This window comes from Aedes albopictus, chromosome 1 (genome assembly GCF_035046485.1).
Source record: "Aedes albopictus strain Foshan chromosome 1, AalbF5, whole genome shotgun sequence".
NCBI classification, from domain to species: Eukaryota; Metazoa; Arthropoda; class Insecta; order Diptera; family Culicidae; genus Aedes; species Aedes albopictus.
Window position 1 is genome coordinate 198,036,817 of NC_085136.1, and position 22,380 is coordinate 198,059,196.

General features: G+C 40.8%; 1 protein-coding gene across 5 annotated transcripts in view; it reads right to left on the reverse strand.

Moving 5' to 3' along the window:
• Window positions 1-22,380, reverse strand: part of LOC109430201 (uncharacterized) — a 91,256-nt gene that overhangs the window by 18,150 nt on the left and 50,726 nt on the right. For 2 of the 5 annotated variants that reach the window (XR_009996364.1, XM_062846096.1), the window contains exons 2-3: window positions 16,857-16,942; window positions 16,657-16,730 (exon numbers count right to left, since the gene is read on the reverse strand). The exons of 1 other annotated variant lie outside the window; for it this stretch is intronic. Coding sequence is in view for 2 of the 4 variants with exons in the window: in XM_062846096.1 (XP_062702080.1) it covers window positions 16,657-16,730; window positions 16,857-16,942 (160 nt within the window). In the remaining 2 variants the exon portion in view is untranslated. Of the gene's footprint in view, window positions 1-16,656; window positions 16,943-22,380 lie in introns of all 5 variants that reach the window. 2 more of the 5 variants (XR_009996363.1, XM_062846095.1) reach the window with 1 other exon arrangement.

Genomic DNA, 22,380 nt, shown 5'->3' on the forward strand with positions numbered 1-22,380 from the left:
CTGTATGCATGCGCTCAAAACTTTCGACAGTTATCATCACGCGTCGAAGTCGAACGCCGCGGCTCAACATCGAGCTGCTGCGTAACGTAGAAGTGGCTCAAGAATACGCGCAGCAGTTAGCAGTGGCCCTACCAACGGAAGAGCAGCTTGGCGCAGCTACACTTGAAGGTGGCTGGAGGGACATCCGATCCGCCATAAGTAGTACCTCGGCTACAGCACTAGGCTTCCGACTCCGAATCACAGAAACGACTGGTACGACGGCGAATGTGAACAGTTGATAAACGAGAAGAATGCAGCATGGGCGAGAATGCTGCAACACTGTACGAGAGCGAATGAGGCACGTTACAAACAGGCGCGGAACAGGCAGAACTCAGTCTTCCGGATGAAGAAGCGTCAGCAGGAAGAACGAGATCGCGAAGCGATGGAAAAGCTGTACCGCGCTAAGGACACACGAAAACTCTATGAGAAGCTGATCCGCTCGCGCAGAGGCTTTGTGCCACAAGCCGACATGCACCGAGATAATCACGGGAATATTCTCACGAGCCAGCGTGAGGTGGTCGAGAGGTGGCGGCAGCATTACGATGAGCACCTCAATGGCGACGTTGCAAGTACCGATGGTGGCGTGGTAACAGATCTAGGAGTATGTGCACAGGACGAAAGACTTCCGGCCCCTGACCACCAAGAGATTGCACAGTGGCGGGCCTCCATACAAAAGTCGGACAAAACCTCAAATGCTAACCGAAATTGCTAAAATTCACAGGTTATGATGATTTTAGTTCCCTAAATCTATTTCTGATATGGAACTTTTCATATATTTTGATTTCACTATATTAGGGTGGTTCAAAATTTTGAAATCTGCTGATTATGGAAAGCATGTAAAAATAATCGATAATAAGCTATCACGATGTGCTTTCTGAACGTAGATTTTGATTAACCTTTTAATTTGGGGGTTCTTAAAACATGTATTGGTATTGAAATAAACTATAATTGTGTACTTGTTGCTGTTAGGGTGGTCCAAAATCTTCAAAACTACATAAATCATTAGAAAAAAATCGTTTACCTACGTTTTCTTTCAATGGATCAATTCAGATATATACCAATGTTGGGTGAAAAGAAGTGGTCTATTCTCAGGGACTGCCCATAGACCACGTGACATTTTACGGTGGGTACACGGAGGTGTGTTATGGGGTCAGATAGTCTTATATAGTGAACTGCATAAAATTTGAAATTTTATCAACCTCGTTTTAACAACTTCGTATATGCTCTTCCTAGTTTAGATTGTAAGGTACATCGATCTCTGCTATCACTTGTCGAAGCAACCGAAACAACCCTATCTATAAAGAATTGGTAATTCATATTCGCAATATTGAAGGGAATTTTTGATAAACGATCATCAGAGATCTGTAATCATATTGAACAGTAGAGTTTCAGCAAATATTTTCAAAATCTTTATCACTCTGCGTGTCGTTCAGTAGAAATGCGTTTAACGAAACCGCATGAATAACATACAATAAAACATCAAGTTTAAAAAACCAAAAAGCACCCACCTTCTTCTGTTTTTGAGATAATATTTGAAAAAAATAATAATAAAAATGTTAAAGCTGTGGCCATTACATTATCAGACCCCCGTCTCCCTATGATCATCTGACTTGGTGAAAGTCTCTTACAAGAATGAAAATTACACTAAATTGTTAGTATTCTGAAGTCAATTTGAACTATGTTCAGATAAAATTTGAACTTCAAACAATATCACTTCCTCCACAACCATGCGGCTCCATTGTGACCTGATAGAAAGAAGAAAAAAAAATTTCGCGCTTAGCGCAAAAATGCGCAAACAGTGACCTATATAGTCAAAAACTAGACAAAATTGCACGTCAGATCCGGGATACGGCGCCGTTTTCTGATGTTTCCTAAACAAGTACTACATCTCTTGAATACGAAGTTTTTCTCCAAAGTATCATAAAAGTCAATATGTTTGCATATTGTAAAAATATTATAATTTTGTGATTGAATTCCAAACAATCCTCGAAATGTAATGGTTATTCATACTCAAAAACACAAAAAATATTGTCACATTATTCAAGTCTTCCTAACTTTTACAACGAACTCATGAAGGAAGCTCGTGAAATAAGGACAATAAATACTAATATTGTAGCACATAAAAATTCAACTTTGAAAAAATCTACAAGACTCAATTTTTGACCAAATGACCTGAAAGTTTGGGGTTTTCTTAGTTGAAGTATCCATCATGGAAGAAAAATATTAGAAAAATAAAATATTGAAGTCGATTTTTGAGGTTTTGTCCGGCTTCCGGCCACTGTGGATTGAGGAGGAGGTTGGCCGGTTGAAAAACAAACAAAGCCGCTGGAGCAGATTAACTACCAAGCGAGCTTCTATAATACGGTGGAGAAGCACTGGTGAGAGCACTACACTGGGTCATTACCAAGATTTGGGAGGAGGAAGTATTACCGGAGGAATGGATGGAAGGTATCGTGTGTCCCATCTACAAAAAGGGCGACAAGTTGGATTGCGGGAACTACCGCGCGATCACACTACTGAGCGCTGCCTACAAGATACTCTCTCAAATTTTATGCCGCCGACTATCACCGATTGCAAGAGAGTTCGTGGGGCAATATCAGGCTGGATTTATGGGTGCACGCGCTACAACAGACCAGATGTTCGCCATCCGCCAGGTGTTGCAGAAATGCCGCGAATACAACGTGCCCACACATCACTTGTTCATCGATTTCAAATCGGCGTATGATACAATCGATCGAGAACAGCTATGGCAGATTATGCACGAATAAGAATTCCCGGATAAAATGACACGGTTGATCAAGGCGACGATGGATCGAGTGATGTGCGTAGTTCGAGTATCAGGGACACTCTCGAGTTCCTTAAAATTTCGCAGAGGGTAACGGCAAGGCGATGGTCTTTCGTGCTTGCTGTTCAACATCGCTTTAGAGGGTGTAATCAGGAGAGCGGGGATAAACACGAGTGGAACGATTTTCACGAAGTCCGTTCAGCTGCTTGGTTTCGCTGATGATATTGATATTATTGCTCGCAAAATTCAAGACGATGGCGGAAACGTACATCCGACTAAAGAGTGAAGCCAGACGAATCGGATTAGTCATTAATGTGTCGAAGACAAAGTAGAGTATTTTAACCAATAGTGGACCCCTTAGTAGCTGAAAATTGCTCTGATCGTTAAAACAGTATGATATTCCAATTAAATTGCCCCTGTCAACGTTTGCCCAGCAATTTCTATGTCTTTCCTGCACATTGCACACAAAAACCTTACCAAACCACCCTATATTTCCCATAAAATAATCACTTCAAATCTGGCTCAAATTATCCTATAGTGGTCCCCCCGGGGTCCACTATAGGATTGTTGGGGTCCACTATAGGATAAATCGTATTCTCTTACCATGTTAAAACGGAGACAATAGTGGACCCCCTTGGATTTAACCAATAGTGGTCCCCCAGATTTGTTTACATTTACAAATTTGTTCCAAAAATCAAATTATTGCTTTCCAGCGTAGCTCCACCACTTGTAACTACTGGCTAGGAACATGATCCATCGTCTCCCGGTGGAAGTTCACCGGTAAAAACAGATTTAAGCAGGAAAATTAGGAAAAATATAAGGGGGTCCACTATAGGTAAGGGGTCCACTATTGGCTAAAATACCCTACATGATAAAAAGGGCTCCATGGAGCAGTGGTTGAAAGCATCATGCGCTTGACGTGTTTTTTGGTTCGTATCAAACACAATCTTTGCTCACGCGCTCGCGAACCCAAAAAGAGAGAACGGTTCACGATTTCCCGGATCGACGAACCAACGCAAATCAAATGTCGAACGAGCAGAATCGCAGTTGGTTCGCCAGAAAGATCACAATGTAGAACACTTGGTTTGTTGCCATTTTTTTGTACACTTAAAGGTGATTAGTTGGGTGTTTTTTGATTATACTGGATAGGTACCATTCCAATAAATGATATCGACGAAAAAGTTTACCAATATTTGATTTCATTACAGAAATATCGGCCGCGAACCTCTAAAATAAAAAAGCATCGCGCTTGCAAAAGATGCGATGCACTCGTTAGCGTTCGTGTCGTACGATCGTGAGCCACAGACGTATGAACACCATCGCACAGCAAAGGTTTGTGATGCGATGGCATTTTTTTTTGTAGCGCATAAGCACACGTTCGCGATCAATTTCCACCACTGCCAGGGAGGAATCAGCGCGCCCGCCACCCCGAATTTATATCGACGGTGATGAAATCGAGGCGGTTGAAGAATTCGTGAACTTGGGCTCATTGGTGACCGCCGACAACGACACCAGCAGAGAAATTCAGAGGCGCATTGTGGCAGGAAATCGTGCTTACTTTGGACTCCGCAGAACTCTACAATCGAATAAAGTTCGACGTAACACGAAGTTAACTCTTCACAAAACGCTGATTAGACCGGTCGTCATCTATGGACACGAAACATGGACCCTACGTGCAGAGGACCAACGCGCCCTTGGAGTTTTCGAACGGTACCATCTACGGCGGAGTGCAGATGGAAGACGGGACTTGGAGAAGGCGAATGAACCACGAGCTGCATCAGCTGCTGAGAGAACCAACCATCGTCCATACCGCGAAAATCGGGAGGCTACGGTGGACGGGTCATGTCATCAGGATGTCGGATAGCAACCCGACTAAAATGGTACTCGAGAGTCATCCGACCGGTACAAGAAGACGTGCAGCGCAGCGAGCTAGGTGGGTCGACCAAGTGGAGGACGATCTACGCAGAGTGCGGAACTGGAGACAAACAGTCATGGGCCGAGTGGAATGGAGACGACTACTATGGCCACCCCGGTCTTAGCCTGATCGGGCCGGGCCGACATGGCACAAAACAATACAAATATGCCTAAACATATTTATAATCTTAACTTTTTACATAAAGAAAAATATGGGGGGGGGGGGGTCGGAGGGTCCTTTGCGATCGATCCGGAAGGTCCTGATAGGGCGTATGAGGTTCATGCGAGAGTTACATGCCATCTGTTTCACCGTCCCGATCTATGCGGATCAGCTGGTATGACCTGGCCTGAACACTGATCGTCTAGCTGGGCTAGGAACGGCTGACTGCGTGTGAAATCAGGTGTCTTGCGCTCCTAACCACGTGGGGCGTTTTTGGGGTGTGAGATGCCCACTTGACCTAACTGCGGATTGATGGGGCTTGATCTGCCGTAGTCCTGAGGTCCTTGCACTACTGAGTGCGTGGTGTGTTTGCGGCTCTTTGTACACGATTCCTGGAAGGCTTGATATTGTTGGCCATTATTGGGGAGTCGGACAATCCTGCGCTTCTGGGAACGTGCAGTTTTGGAGGGGGGGGGGGTTCCTTGGCGTTCGACTTGTCCAGCGACCTTCGAATTTCGGAGGGCTCAATTTCACTGGCCAAGGGGGTCAACGATTCCTGATCAACCGACGTCTGAGAACTCGCGAAAGGGACGGGCAACACCGGTACCCGTGGCGTGTGGCACAACGATGGCTCAGCTCGTTAGTCACCAGTGCACAGCTCGCCGGTCAGTTACCACCAGTCTTCCTGGGCCGGATCGGTGCACCGCGTGTCCCGGAGGTTCATACCCAAGTAACAATTTTAATTTTATCAAAGTTTTTTAGCGATTCAAAAAACCTATACATAAAACCATTGATGCCGACTTGAAAATGCTCTCGAGTTTTTGTATACCTCAATAAGCCCACGTTCTGGCTAGTTGGCCCAGTCTTATTAGGGTCTACAGGACTTCGTATGCAAACCGACTTAGGATTTCGGGTTGTATCATAGTTTTATCAACCTTCTAAATAAAACCATCTTCTGACTTGTCAAATAATTGTTTTGATTATTTTTCACTATCTATGTTCGATCGTCAGAATAAATTATGCTTGGTTGTTTATCCAGCCATCAATTGGAAAGTTGCAGATATAGAATTCAGATTTTTTCCTATTTAATACGTGTCAGGAGACATGCCACGGAAAATTTGTGGTGAATGTGACTGTGATAATGACATAAACTAAGTGCGCCACACAAACTATGCATAATTTGGAAGTTAAATGTATTTAATTTATCCGGTGGAATTGGAAAGGTGGAAGTTGAAAGGTTTTTTCAACACAGTGGAGTTTATGTATTATTATATGTATTATGTATTTTTTCTGACAAAATAAAATGTCGGAAACGTGTTGTATGGTTTAATTTGATCTTAAGCTGTACGTGAAATCATAAAATTGAGAAATGATTTTTCTGTATTGTCATAAATTATTCCGACTTGGCGACATATTTTTCAGATAAAACTCTGTGTTCCTGATGATTCCTCCAATAGGGCTAACCCTCCTGAGGTGGTCATAACTGAGCTCATGATAGAACTAGCGGTTTTATCACAGCATTTTTTTGGTTTATGTTACGGCCACGAAATCTTTTGCTGGTTTTATGCATTGCCTCACAGTTTTGTGTATTTGTTTACAAAAAAAAAAATCTCTCCGACAACAACCGCAAATGCAAGTTTTATTGAAATGGCATATAATTAGTAATAAAACCAATTTATGACCACTTGCAAGTCTTTAAATGACGATGTTTATAGCAGAAGTTATATGATAGTTTTATGGAACGCCAAAGGTTCAAAGTAAAAAACTACCACATAAAACTAATTTAGAACAGCTAGCTTTTTCACATGCTCGTATAAAACCAGGATAAAACATGAATATACCTACAAGGCATGCTGATTGTTACTTGGGTAGTCATAGTCCCGGGAGAAATCTGGTTGATCGGGTCAGCCAGACCGGGTGACTTCTGCGCAACCAAAACCTGCGCTGCCGTGACTCTTTTGTGATATGTGTGTTGCTTGGGATCCCTTCAGAAATCATTGACAACTGCTCAGGTGTACCACGTTCGTTGAATCACAGTATCAGTAGGTGAGAGATGTGAACCGTTCAATTCACCATGGTCGTAGCAAGGGGGTGGATGTTAAAGACAGGGGATCTAAATTTGCGGTTGAACTGTTTTCCCTCTACTTACACAAAATGCCACAAAAAAATGTCCACCTGTAGGAGTGCATCGAATACTAAAACGTCGGCACGAGCTTGGCATCACACCTCATCGGCTTCAAAAGCTGGGTACTTAGATTCGTCCATCTTGAATGAAAGCGTCACATGGTCGCAACCCCCCGCACACATTAATTCGGGACAGACCAGCCTTTCCGACCACCCTTCTTAGCTTTCCGGGACGCCTAGCCGGGGACCGACTTGCTGGCATTACTGACCTTCTCTCTATAGTTAACAACCTCATGATTGACCAATGACCATTTTGTATGGACGAATAAAAAAAATTGTATGGACTAATGACCACGCGGGAAGGGGGGGTTGAAAAGTCCCAAAAAAATGACCACGTGGTTTATGGACAGCCCCTATGTGCGTAGCTGCCTCCACATCCTTCCACTTTCCTTAAAGAGGACTTGCTGTTGTGATCAACACCAGCGTTTCAACTGGTCAATCGGCGATGGTTGCCGTGATACATCGTAGAGGATTCGAATGTCGCTAGTATTTGCGGCTTCCTCACCTTCGTCGGCCAGGGAGTACGACCAATTGCAACCATGCTCTTTTGTATCTTCTGAGAGTTTCGAATAGCACTAACGGGGTCAAGGCAATTTTGTCCGTAAAAAATAGACACCGTAAGTAAAACATACGTCTAAAAACGTTTAAGAGTAAAAGTATCAACGACCGGAAAGAAGTAACTGAGTCTCATGATGAGTAATGCATTGGTGAATTCTTGGATAAAGTTTATCTTGCTTTAGATTTGGTCAGAGTTTTTAAAGAACTTTAAATTAATTCAGTGAATTTAAGTCAGGACCTGAATTCATTCCTTATAAAGAAAATTACTTCAATTTAACACTCCCACTGCCATGCTATAAATCACTTACACCAACTGCCATGCCTCAAAACAGTGGGAACGGTATTTTTCAACTGCTAATATCTCAGCCGTTTTTCATCCGATTTACAAAATTTTTGAAGCTATGAATTTTCCCAGCCTTCTAGATGAATATAAAATTTTCAAACTATGGATTTGACCAAAGTTCTATTTTTGAGTACTCAAAAACTCGGAGCAAGTACCTTAAAAATACTGTTTTTCTGGAGCCATTCCGAATTCAAATTAGTTTCCACGCTTATTTTAATGTTGAATTGCCCATATTAATAAAGCAAAATTATTGCAAAGAAATATATGGAGATACTCATTATTTGAGACTATAAAATCTTCACAAAATTACGTATAATACAGAAAATTGGTATATTCGGTTTGAACTTTGTATTCATCGCGACAACCCCTGTGTTTTATTGCTTGAAACCAATCACGTGCACATGAGAAATCTTTTTCCAAACGATTGTGAAAAGTATGAATCTCAGAAACTACAAAATTTTCATAATATCACGTATAATACAGGAAATTAGTATTTTCAGTTTGAACTTCACGTTCATCGCGACAATCTCCATGTTATATTGCTTGAAAACAATCACGTGTACATAAGAATACATTTACAGATAAATGAGGACAAGTGTGATTCAGAAAAACTACAAAATCTTCACAAAATTACGTGTAATACAGAAAATTTGTATATTCGGTTTGAACTTTACATTCATCGCGACAACCCCTGTGTTTTATTGCTTGAAAACAATCACGTGTAGATGAGAAAACTTTTTCCGAACGATTGTGAAAAGTGTGTATTTTAGGAACTACAACATTTTCACAAAATCACGTATATTACAGGAAATTAGTATTTTCAGTTTGAACTTCACGTCCATCTCGACAACCCTTGGGTTTATTGCTTGAAAACAATCACGTGTACATTAGAAAACTTCTTCCAATCGATTGTGAAAAGTGTGTGTTTTAGTAACTACAAAATTTTCACAAAATCACGTATAATACAGGAAATTTGTCTTTTCAGTTTGAACTTTACGTCCATCTCGACAACCCTTGTGTTTATTGCTTGAAAACAATCACGTGCACATGAGAAAGCTTTTTCCAAACGATTGTGAAAAGTGTGTATTTTAGAAACTACAAAAGTTTCATAAAATCACGTATAATACAGGAAATTTTTATTTTCAGTTTGAACTTTACGTTCATCGCGACAATCCCCATGTTATATTGCTTGAAAATAATCGCATGTACATAAGAATACATCTACAGATAAATGGGGACAAGTGTGAATCATAAAATTACAAACTCTTCACAAAATTACGTATAAGACAGAAAATTTGCATATTCGGTTTGAACTTTACATTCATCGTGACAACCCCTGTGTTTTATTGCTTGAAAACAATCACGTGTAGATGAGAAAACTTTTTCCGAACGATTGTGAAAAGTGTGTATTTTAGGAACTACAACATTTTCACAAAATCACGTATATTACAGGAAATTAGTATTTTCAGTTTGAACTTCACGTCCATCTCGACAACCCTTGGGTTTATTGCTTGAAAACAATCACGTGTACATTAGAAAACTTCTTCCAATCGATTGTGAAAAGTGTGTGTTTTAGTAACTACAAAATTTTCACAAAATCACGTATAATACAGGGAATTCGTATTTTCAGTTCGAACTTTACGTTCATCGCGACAATCCTTTTGTTCTATTGCTTGAAAACAATCACGTGCACATAGGAAAACTTTTTCAAAGCATTTGTGAGAAGTGTGAATCATCAAAACTACAAAATCTTCACAAAATTACGTATAATACAGAAATGTTGTACAGGTACTCTTCGATATAACGTACAAAATAGTTTTCTCTTCGTACGTTATATCGAAGTGTACGTAATATCGAAGCAGAGAAAAAAATAATATTTTTATGCTAATATTGATGATTTTGACGTGAAATTAATTCCAAATAATGATTTCGGTAAAATTCACAAAAGCAATAATGAAAAACATGCGTTTTCACGAAAAAGTTATTTCGTTTTTTGTGCTTCGATATAACGTACATTTTGCTTCGATATAGCGTACACTAAATTTTTCCCCAAATTGCGCTAATTCCAGGTAACAAGGTTAACCTTCCAGGACGCGCGCCATCAAGCAACCGAAACTGCACCGCGCTCGCACTGTACACGAAAAGCGAGGTTTTTTGGCAGTGTTGTACTTTTTACAACAGCGCGCGCGCTGAAGAGTTAATACTGCAAGAAAACATTGGTTGGAGTGGTTTCGTTGCTTATCTGAGGGTTATTCCTGGGAAAAATTAAAATTTTCAATGTTGTACGTTATATCGAAGCAAAATGTACGTTATATCGAATTCGCTATATCGAGGGTACGCTATATCGAAGGTACGTTATATCGAAGAATACCTGTATATTCGGTTCGAACTTTACACTCATCGTGACAATCCTTGTGTTATATTGTTTCAAAGCAATCACGTGTATATAAGAATAAATTTACAGATCACTGGAAACATGGATTCCTACAATTTTTTTTTTATTCTAGGCATTCCTACAGAAATTGTTTCAAGAATTGTTTAGAAAACTTTCCTGGGATTTCCTAAGTAATTCCTCGGACCTGGTGTGATGGTTAGTTAAAGCACAGGCATTTCACCCCGAGGACCTGGGATCAAATCCCACTCCCGAAAAAACACACACAATGTGAGTTCTTCCTTCGGAAGGGAAGTAAAGCGTGGGTCCCGAGATGAACTAGCCAAGGGCTAAAAATCTCGTTAATACAGATAAAAAAAAATAATTCCTCATGGGATTGCTTATGAGATTCCTCATTGAATTTCTTCAGGAATTCATCCTGAGATTATTTCTTCTTTGTTTATTTCAGGAACAACTGCAGGAATAATTTTAAAAATTCCTCCAAGAATTCCCCAGGAACTCTTTTAAGAATTTCTTTAAGACTTCCTCTTGGAATTCTATCAGGAATTCCTCCAGGAATTTATCCAGTACTTTCTCCAGGAACTTTTTATGGATTCCCTTAGGAATGCCTCTTGGAATTGCTTCCAGGATTCATCCTGGGGTTTCTACAGGAACGCCTGCAGGGATTCCTTCAGGAACTGCTTCTGTGATTTATTCAGGAACTTATCATGGGATTTCTCCACGAATTTGTTTAGGAATTCCTCTAAGAATTCTTCCAGTGATTTCTCTGGGAATTGTTTCAGGGATTCCTCTAAAAACTCCTCCAAGGATTCCTACTGAAAAGCCTCTAATTTTTTTTTATCATATTCCTCTAGGAATTCCTTCAGAAATGTTTCCAGAAATTCTTGTAGAGATTCCTCCAGGAGTTTCTCCAGAGGTTCCTCAGGAAATCCCTACACGCTTTCCTCTAGGCTATCTTCCAGAAACTCCTCCAGGAATTTCTCCAAGGCTTCACTCGGGAATTCCTTCTCTGATTCTATCTGGAACAACTTATTTTAAAAATTCCCCCAGAACTTTTCTTAGGATTCCTTCAGGAATTTTTCCTTGAATTCTTTAAGGAACTCCTCCAGGTATAAATTCAGTATTTTCTTCAGGAACTGTTTAGGGATTCTCTTGGGAATTCCTTGGAATTCTTCAGGAATTCCTCTAGAGTTTTCTTCAGGAACTGCTATAGGGATTCCTCCAAGAATTCCATCAGGAATTTCCCTAGGAATTCCTACAGGATTTTTTCCAGTAATTATTCAGGGGATTCCTCCAAGAGTTTTTCCAGATACTCCTACAGGAATTCCTCCAAAGATTTCTCCAGGAATTTACTCAAGGGTTTCTCCAAGAATTCCACTACGAATTCTCCTCGGCATTCTTCCAGGAATTTATTCAGGGATTTTCCAGGGATTCCAACTTGGGTTCATGAAGAAAATTTTCCAGGGTTCTTTTCAGCGATTCCTTCAGGGATCCCTCCTGATATTCCTCCAGGAATTCATGCAGGCATTCCTCAAATATAGGAAAATTCTCCAGAAAATTCAATAGGAATTGATCTAGAAATTCCTCCATAAATTCTGTCATAAATTCATCCAAGAATTTCTCTATGAAATCCTTCAGGGATCCCTTCAAAAATTCTTCAAGGATTATCTCTAGGAAGACCCTTTGAATTTTTTCCAGGGATTCCTTCAGGAATTCTTCCAGATTTTTTCCTCCAGTAATTGCTGCAGCGATTCCTTCAGGAATTCTGCAAAGAGAATTCTTCCAGAAACTTCTTCGGGGATTTCTGCACGAATTTCTCTCAAGGAATTCCTTCAAGGATTCCTCCAACACTTCTCACAGGAATACTTCTAGGAATTCCTCCAGGCATTCCTTCAGGATTTTATCAAGGAATTTCTCCAGGAACTCCTCCGGGAATAACTCCAGGAATTTCTTCAGGAATTCTTCCAGGAAATGCTCCTGAACATCTTTCAGATTTCAGATTTTTCCAGAGATTCTTCCGGGAAATTCTTCGAAAATTCATCCAGGAAATCCTCCAGAAATTCCTTTACGGATTCTTCCAGGAAATCCTTCTGAAATTTCTCAAGGGATTTTTCTAGAAATTTCTCCAGAAATTCCTTCCAGAATTCCTCTGGATATTTCACCAGGAGTTGCTCCAAGAGCTCCATCAGGTATTTATCCAGGAATTGCTACTGGGTCTCATCCAAGAATTCCTCAGGGGGTTACGCCAGGAATTCATTTAAAAGTTGCTCCATGCATTCCTTCAGGATTCTCTCTAGAGATTTTTTCAGGAATTGCTTCAGACATTCCTCCAGGAATTCCTTCACGGACTACTTCAAGAATTTTTTCAGAGGTTCCTTCAGTAATTCCTCCAAGACTTTCTCTAGGAATTCCTTAAGAGATTTCTTCAAAAATTTTTCTAGGGATCCCTCCCATAATTCCTTCAAGATTTTTTTAAGAAATTACTCCAAGGAACCCTCATGAAATTTATATAGGATTTCTTCTAGGAATTCCTCAAGAGATTTCTTCACAAATTTCTCGAAGGACTCCTCCCAGAGTTTATCCAATAATTCCTCTTGATATAGTTTTAGATAATACACCAGGGATTCCTTCGGAAATTCTTACGGCATTTTTCCTGGAAGTCTTCCAGGGATTGCTCGTGGAATTCAACAAGTGATATCTTTAGAAATTCCTCTCAGGTTCTTTTCTAAAATATAGTAAGAAGTTCCTTCAGAAATTTCAGAAATTCTTCAGTCATCTTTTGCAGGGATGTACCCACGAATTTCTCTAGGATTATTTGATATTTTTTTATTATTTCAACAATTTCTGGAGGAATTAATGCAGCGAATAGTATTGGAAGATAATTTAATAAAGATGCATACAAGAACCAGGAAATTATCCAAGGATTCTTTCAGTAACCCCTCCAGCAGTTTCTTCAGAAGTTTACTCAGCGATTCCATTAGTAATTCTTTCAATAAGCGAGACTATTAGTCCTCCAGGGAATCTTCCAAGCAACACACATGCCACAAAAAAGTCACGGCAGGGCAGGTTTTAGATTATGCAGAAGTCACAGTGACTTACTATAAACATCTAGATACTTACATGCTAAAAGTGCTTTCATACATTTCTCCAGGGAATCCTTCAGGAATTCATCCAGGAGAGACTCTTTCGGAATTCTCCCATGAATTCATCCCGAAATTTCTCTCAAAAATGCAGCAGGAATTCCTTCAGGAAATTCTTTTCAAATTCTTCCAAACATTTTTCTTTGAATAAACTCTAAAATTTTTTAAATTATTCTAAGGATCCTTCTGGAAATACGTTCATTGACATTTCTGTAGGATTATGCTCTGACATTAGTGCATGCAGTATATGGGTATATAATACCACGTTTAGAGAGATTCCAGCAAGGATGTACTCGGAACAATTCAACTGAAGGCTATTTCAAAATAATTATACAAAGAGGATGTCGCTACGAACGTTGTGTTTTCACCAAAAATAAAACAAAATCTGTATTTTACGTAATTTTGTGAAGATATTGTAGTTCTAATAGTTCCTCATTCTCACAATCATTCTGAGAATGTATTCTTATGTACTTGATTATTTTCATGCAAAAAAGCAATAAGGTTGTCACGATCAATGCTGAGCTCGAACTTAAAATACATTTATCTTGCATTATACCAGTGGTTTTCAACCAGGGGGGAATTCCCCCATAGGGGGGAATTTCGTTCTTTCATGCGGGGAATTGCCAATTCAAGAATATTATCTTATGATTTTATTTAAAGAACGAAGAAACAATTTTCTACATTGACAATTTTTAGTGTATCGTGAATCATCGTCGTCAAAATGTAAGTGTACACTCTCAGAAAAAATCATGTAAATTTAAGTTCACTTGAATGCACATAAAAAGAATGGCCCGTTTGACACAAATTTACGTCTTCTATCACAAATAAAGTCGAGCTAGCAATCGCTAGAGCTGAAGCGAGAGATAAACATGTGTAAGTAAAACCCTGTATTTCACGTAATTTTTTGAAGATTTTGTAGTTTTCAAGAATCATACTTATCATGCGCATGTAATTGTTTAACACACATGGGTTGTCGCGATGAATGTTGAGTTCCAACCACAAATACAAACTTCATGTATTATACGTAAAATTGTGAAACCTGTGCAGTTTTTATGATTCATACTTCTCCCTATCACTGTGGAAATGTATTCTTATGTATGTATGTGATTGATTTGAAGCAATGAGAGACATGGATTGTTTCGTGGACGGGAAGTGTAAAACTGAAAATACGAATTTCCAGTATTTCACGTAATTTTGTGTTTTTTTTTTAGTTCCTAAGATTTACACATTTTACATTCCTTTTGAAAAAGTATTCTTATGCACATGCGATTGTTCTCAAGCAATAAAACACAGGGGTTGTTACGGCAAATGTGAAGTTCGAACCGAATATACTTATTTTCTGTATTATACGTAATTTTGTGAAGATTTTGTATTTTTTTACGATTCACACTTCTCACTTTCGCGTTGAAAAGTATTCCCATGTACACGTGATTGGTTTCAAGCAATAAAACACTAGGGTTGTCGCGATGAATACAAAGTTCAAATCGAATATACAAATTTCCTGTATTATACGTGATTTTGTGAAAATGTTGCAGTTCCTAAGATACACACTATTCACAATCGTTCGGAAAAAGTTTTCTCATGAACACGTGATTGTTTTCAAGCAATAAAACACAGGGGTTGTCGCGATGAATATAAAGTACAAACCGAATATACACATTTTCTGTATTGTACGTAGTTTTGTGAAGATCTTGTAGTTTTTTTGATTCACACTTGTCCCCATTTATCTGTAAATGTATTCTTATGTACACGTGATTATTTTCAAGCAATATAACATGGGGATTGTCGCGATGGACGTAAAGTTCAAACTGAAAACACGAATTTCCTGTATTATACGTGATTTTATGAAAATGTTGTAGTTTCTTAGATTCACACTTTTCACAATCGTTTGGAAAAAGATTTCTCATGTGCACGTGATTGGTTTCAAGCAATAAAACACAGGGGTTGTCGCGATGAATACAATGTTCAAATCGAATATACAAATTTTCTGTATTATACGTAATTTTGTGAAGATTTTATAGTCTTAAATAATGAGTATCTCCATATATTTCTTTGCAATAATTTTGCTTCATTAATATGGGCAATTCAACATTAAAATATGCGTGGAAACTAAGTTACATTCGGAATGGCTCCAGAAAATCAGCATTTTTAAGGTACTTGCTCCGAGTTTTTGAGTACTCAAAAATAGAACTTTGGTCAAATCCATAATTTGAAAATTTTATACTCATCTAGAAAGCTGGGAAAATTCATAGCTTCAAAAATTTTGCAAATCGGATGAAAAACGGCTGAGTTATATCAAGTTGAAATTACCGTTCCCACTGTTTGGGAGGCACGGCAGTGGGAGTGTTAATCGCGATTTCCTTGAACTAACACACTCAGCACACATCCCCTCCCAGCATTACACCTAGGAAGGCTTCAATTGCAAACCGATAGCTATTGCATCTGTTATTGAATTAGGAAGCGTCGGCATCGTGTATGCGTACGACATGTGCCAGCTTCAGCCCGAAAGGAATCTTCTAGTTTGGCGCCTTCACTACTAAAAGCGATCGACTCTCTGTGCTGCCAGGAGATGAAATGGAACACATTCACTCACGGCCATGCGCTTCAGGCATGTTAAGCAAGACGCTTGGTAAGATGTAAGTTGCAGTTTGAAATTGATATCACACAATACAAATTTCCTAAGCAGTTCCTTGTACTTACGCTTCGTTACCTTCGAGGAAAAACAGGGAAATTTAATCGGTCCGTAAGTTACTCGGAACAGTGGCGTCGGTACGAAACGCAGGTATTTACTCGTGTTAAGCTTTTTACGTTTATTGTTCATGTTTTGTAGTTATTTATCGCTACATATCGCTGGATTTATAAACACGTTGAATTCTCTATTTAATTTAAGAGAATAGTCTGACAAACTGTTAGACAATTTAACTAAATCAATAAAACAAGACACTGAATGCACCACCATTATGACTTTGCCCAACGGCGTTCCACGTGCTTATTCATTCGTTTTCCATTTTATTAACTATTCGTAGGAACCAGCATCCATCAAGAGCACAAGAACACACTCAAAACGGTAGCAATCATCCGGTCAATTATTCTACCCTCAGAGCCACGCACGGCTGCCGCTGTCTGGGAGAGCAAACTTACAACATCAATTTCCGCCAAATTCGATGAATTTCCAGCCGAGTCAACGATCCGTTTCCGCCCCAGTGATGAACGACCTGCAGCGACAAGAGCATATGAACGAGAATGTACGTCCGACGACGACGGCGGCGAAGACTATTAGAGAGACAGGACAGGGCAATGTAGGCCGGGCTCAATATAACCTTCATTTCCCGTTGGTTTACCCGCTGCGGCGCCGTCGTCGTCGTCGCCGTCTTTGTCATGATTATATGGAGAACGTCTTGTCTAGTTCGTGGGGCTGCGCTGAGATCTGGAAGTATATCGAAATAACGAACATTTAATCACGTTTTAATTTATTTAGACACGGATGACGGAAACAAGGCCAGTGAGCGATGAAGAATATATGACTGCTGTAAAAATGGGGGAGTTTTTACATCGCAGCTTTTGCAAAACTGATTAAGAAAAGATGATTAGGAATCATCCATGAATAACGTAGCATTGCAAGGGGAGGGAATGTCTTTGATTTGGCTAAGGCAATGCAATAGATGTTGAGTTAGTGATCTCGATGTTGTAAATGGCCAGCCTGGGCGACGTTGGAAGGACCCTTCCAGTGATGGTCGATAAACAGCAATCGGAGTAGTTGCCGGCTGGTTGAATCCTCGGCCGGAATAATCGACGGTCAATTCGCAGACAGCCCGCCAGAAGATGAATGGCATGATTGTTTCGAGGCGTTGCGAGCGAGGTCCTTGGCCATTGACAAGCTGGACGGGTACTGGATTTGACCAAAGCAGTGGGGAGCAACCAGGAGTGGCCCGCTCAATTCCAGCAGTGTGACGGACGCGTTTCCGGACTTAACGGGGTTGATGGATTGTCAGTAGAATGGCCGAGATGTAGCGCCCGTGAATCCATTCTTGGCAGTCTGAGGATGCCTGGATGTTACGGACAAGAATCCTGGCTTGGTGGGGCCAGCCGAACTACCAGCAGGATGCCGGATCGTACCGGACAAAAATCTGGTCTTGGCGGACTGCCAGCAGGATTCCTAGGCGTATCGGACGAGAATTCGGGCTTGGTGGGGCCTGACGGACTGGCAGCAAGATACAGAATCCTACCAAATGTGAATCCGGGCCTGGCGGGGCCTGCAAAACTGTGCGTCGATAAAGAGAGCAACAAACATAGCTCTGGTCCTCACACGTTGCTACCTCATGCTTCCACGGGACAAGCGGTGACAAAAACCGCCAGCTAAGAGTGGTCTGCTTAGATGGTAGTGAGGAGGTATGATCCGAGCGTCTGTTCACCCTATGAGCAATCGATGAGGCAGTGTTGTTCAATCAGTGAGCCCGGTAGGAACTGCACTGCTGTTGGGAAATCTGTTTGTTTCGTGAACGAATACTAGATTGTAAGTTTGAATGAAATGTAATTTAATATAATCCAATTAAACCCAATAAATTTGCAGTATTGAAGCTGCGTGAAATAATGCTGCTGTCGATATGGTGTTCTGGTTCCGAGCGCGACTGACTTCCTAACAAACTTCAATAAATCTAATTCACCTAGCAGAAGCATCCCGCCATGAAAAGTACGTTCGAAATAGAACTTTCTCTTCTAGAAGAGAAGAGCGAGCTATGGCGGAAGCACAATGAAGAGCAGAGTGAGTTGCGACGAGAGTACTATGAAGAGGAAAAACGTCGAATCGAAGAAGAGTACCAGCGAGAACTGGTGAAAATTGATGAAGAATTTCAAAGGGCTGCACAGAAAATTAAGTCGGATTTCAGCGCCGAGAGGAAAGCAGTACTACGGCAACACAGTGGGTGTAAAGTCAGCGAGGAAGCGGTGGTGGAGCCGGCTCCGGTAAATGACAAAACCCAGCCGAAAAATGACTGCACTAGAGCATCAAATCCGAATGAAGCAGACTCTCCCGAACAACCTTCGCAAACAAAACCTTTGCCGAAGAAATCTACTGTTCCACGAAGCGTCATCAACGGTGAGTCAGAGTCTACGTCATATCAAAGGCGCGGCAAGCTCACCAAAACAACGTCAGCTGATGCTCCTACAGCTGATTTGTTCGTGAGCTCCCTATCTCTGACGTCATCAATCCACAGCAGCAATCAAATGTCTGCAAAAGTAGCAGAGAGTCAATCAGAGTGTGAAACTAATTCCGTAAAAACAATGGCCTTTGTAAAGTGTGACGCTTACGAGACCTGTGCGGAGCAAATTGGTTCGGGAAAGGTAGCCTGTCGTGTGCTATATCATCCGACGATAAAACAATATTTCCAACACAGCCACCGCCGCCGCTGCCACCGTCGTCGCCGCCACCGCAGGAAGCAAGAGAATGGACTACCCGCTTGGCGCACACCCACAGTTGATCAGCAGGAGTAAATCCATTTTATTTTGTACGGTGAAAAGCATCTAAACTTGAATTATTTGAAATAGAAAGCTTTTACTGAAAAAATATTTGGTAGGCTTAATAGTGGTCACCATTGTGCACAACCACTACCAAATATTTTTTCGAATAATGTATTCCACTTCGATAAATTTGCCTTTAGATGCTATTCGCCATACAATATTTTTGCAATTTACTTTTAGCGATTTTTCGCGCATAGAAGCTAGCGCCACATTGGTCGATGCGGAGAGTAGGAAAACACCCGATGTAGTTAATTCATTGTCGTCACATGAAAAAGTTGCTATTCGATCCCGGTGGGCATTGTGTTGTAGCAAAGGAACGAGGCAGCTTGGATTGCATGTACCTATCAATTCGTATCGACTGTAGTACGGTGCTGCCATCTAGGTACTACTTGCTGTGTAGCGAAGCGCTTCGGGAATTCGATGGAACATCGAATGAAAATTGTGCTGCAGTCAAACGTTGGATGTTCACTTTGTTACCTGTTTCACGGGGGGGAATGTTGCGTACAGATGTAGTACGTATGGTGCTTAGTGAAACTGGCAACACTGAGAACTACAAGCACCGGCGCTGCCTATGAGCAATCGATTAGGCAGTGTTGTTCAATCAGTGAGCCCGGTAGGAACTGCACTGCTGTTGGGAAATCTGTTTGTTTCGTGAACGAATACTAGATTGTAAGTTTGAATGAAATGTAATTTAATATAATCCAATTAAACCCAATAAATTTGCAGTATTGAAGCTGCGTGAAATAATGCTGCTGTCGATATGGTGTTCTGGTTCCGAGCGCGACTGACTTCCTAACAGATGGGATTTCTCCTATTTTGTTTCAGAAGTGATTTGATCATTTCAAACATGTTTTGAAACAACTACTTGTTTGCAGTTTTGCTACAGGGTATATTCCCAAATCCTGGCGGGATAATACTGTGAAGTTTATTCCGAAAGTGGGTCGCGCGTCGTATGAAGAAACCTGTGCCATCGCCATGAACACGAGCCTATTCATCATTTACCTGACGGAGAAGGGAAGGAAAAAGGATAGGACAGGGGAAAGAACAGGTAAGGGAATAGGATCGTCATACACGCAAAAGCGTACCACAATGGGTTCTCATAGCGTCCTGAAAAGGACACCGAAATAACGCATAAGCGTACCACAATAGGTTCAAACAACGCCCTGAGAAGGGCACTGTGATAACGCATAAAGCGTAAAGAGAACCTATAGCTCTTTACCACTGCGGGTCAAGAACAACAGAACGTCCTGAAGTTTCAGGTTTCTGAAGTCAGTTTCACTTAATAAGTGTTTTCCGAGTACTCGGAAACGCAGTTGCGCAAAAACTGGACAGTTACATATTAAATGATACGAAGTTCCATAATCGGATTCACAGCTATCACACGCAAATAAAACCGTTCCAGAAAACGTCAAACTCCAGTCACGAACTCGTGAACAAGCTGGAACAACGTTTACAAATATACAACATGAATCAAAATCACGGCACCAAGAACTATCAGGAACTGTGTTCCGCAAAGTATGCGTAACGCCTGCGGAATGAAGCACTCTCGCTAAGCAAAAATCAAGCTAACGTGATTTTTGTTCCTGCAAGCATCAATCTGTTCGTGAAAATGAGAACTGTGCTGACAGAAGTGAGAACTTTGTTCATGGTTATGTTCCGGTAATCGTGATTTTGATCATGGACGTAGGAACTTACATCACGGTCTGGTTTTCGTTGAAGATGTAGTTTGCGGCATTTTTGTGGATCCTGCTGTAGCAATTTTACACCATACTTACATTTGCATATACCACAATCAAATACGTAACGATTGTGAGGACGCTGATCACTAAATTTCATGTATTTAATAATAAACTATCGCCATACGATGATGAGAACGAACAAATAACGATTATCCCGGTCTGTACTTGCTGCTGCAGTTTGAAGAGCGCCGTCCCACCAGAACGCAGCTAAGCAGATCCAAAACATTCACAAAAGCTATATTATTTTGACAACAATTACAATTGCTCACTTGATTGCTGAATGAAGGGGTTTTTATTTATTATATTAATACGTATTTGAATATCCATTATTTGGCAAAGCAAGCGGATTTGGTGTAAGTGAGACGACTATGTGGACGGTGACTATCGGCTGGATGTTTGTTTTGGCGCGTGCGTTACTAATAATGACAGCGAGCACGATTGGAGTTCACGTAAACAGGAACGAAATCACGAATGTTGTTTTTGGATACCTCAATATCGTGAATAAAGTTCTTCCTTTTGAGAAGCGTTACGGAACGGGTAGTGCTGTAGAGCAGACATGATTTGTGTTCTAATATTTAAGATAGTTGATCACGGGAACTGGATGTTCTTATCACGTTAACTAGAAATCAATCACAAATTAGAACAGGCCATTGGTTTCGCTTTTCATGATTATTTGTTCTCGAATATCGGAACGGTTTTATTTGCGTGCACAGACAAATGAATCAGTTGCTGAATATTCGTCATGTGATAGCTGAGTCGGCAGTGGCCAGTCAATGCTTTGATCAGCATGCTGCAATTCTGCTTTGACAGATTTGTTAGATACTTTGCCACCCCTAGAGATGGCTCAGTACAATACAATTTGGTTTGACGACATGACTCCAAACTATTCCAGTATTGTCTGTGTTGAGTAGCAGCCCAGGTGTGAATCTGAAGCTTTACACAACACTTCGATACCGGAATAGCTGGCTCAGGGCCAATGAAGTCATATGGTGCTCCATTGCGAGCTAACTCATCAGCCAATATATTTCCAGCGATGGAAGAATGGCCAGGTACCCATACAAGGTGAACAGCCTTTGCTGAATTCAGCTCCTCGATTTGAGTTCGACAAGCGATAACTATCTTCGACCTGGAGTTGGCCGAAGCAAGTGCTTTAATAGCAGCCTGGCTATCTGAACAGAAGTATATTACTTTGTCCATTACGTGCTACAGAAGTGCTGATTGCTTTCCGCAATAAGAGTAAAGATTTCGGCCTGAAAAACGGTGCAGTGTCTACCAAATGAATAAGATTGATGCAGCCTTAGCTCACGAGAATACACATCAGCACCTGCTCGACCTTCGAGAAGGGAGCCATCAGTGTAACATACGATGCCGTCTGAAATACTTCTCTCCAGATAACCAGATGTCCACTCTTCCCGGGAAAAGAATTTCGTGGAAAATGTGTAACCGTTCGTAGAATAGCGCTCGAGGTGTTAAAAACTTGGCGGCTTAAGCGCCACTCTCATGGGTGAGAGACCACCAATTCAAGTTGAATTTGCCCGACTTTTGTTGACTCTTTCCTCAGGGGACTCTCGAACGGTCGCTGGCTAAAGTTTATCGAAACTATACAAAA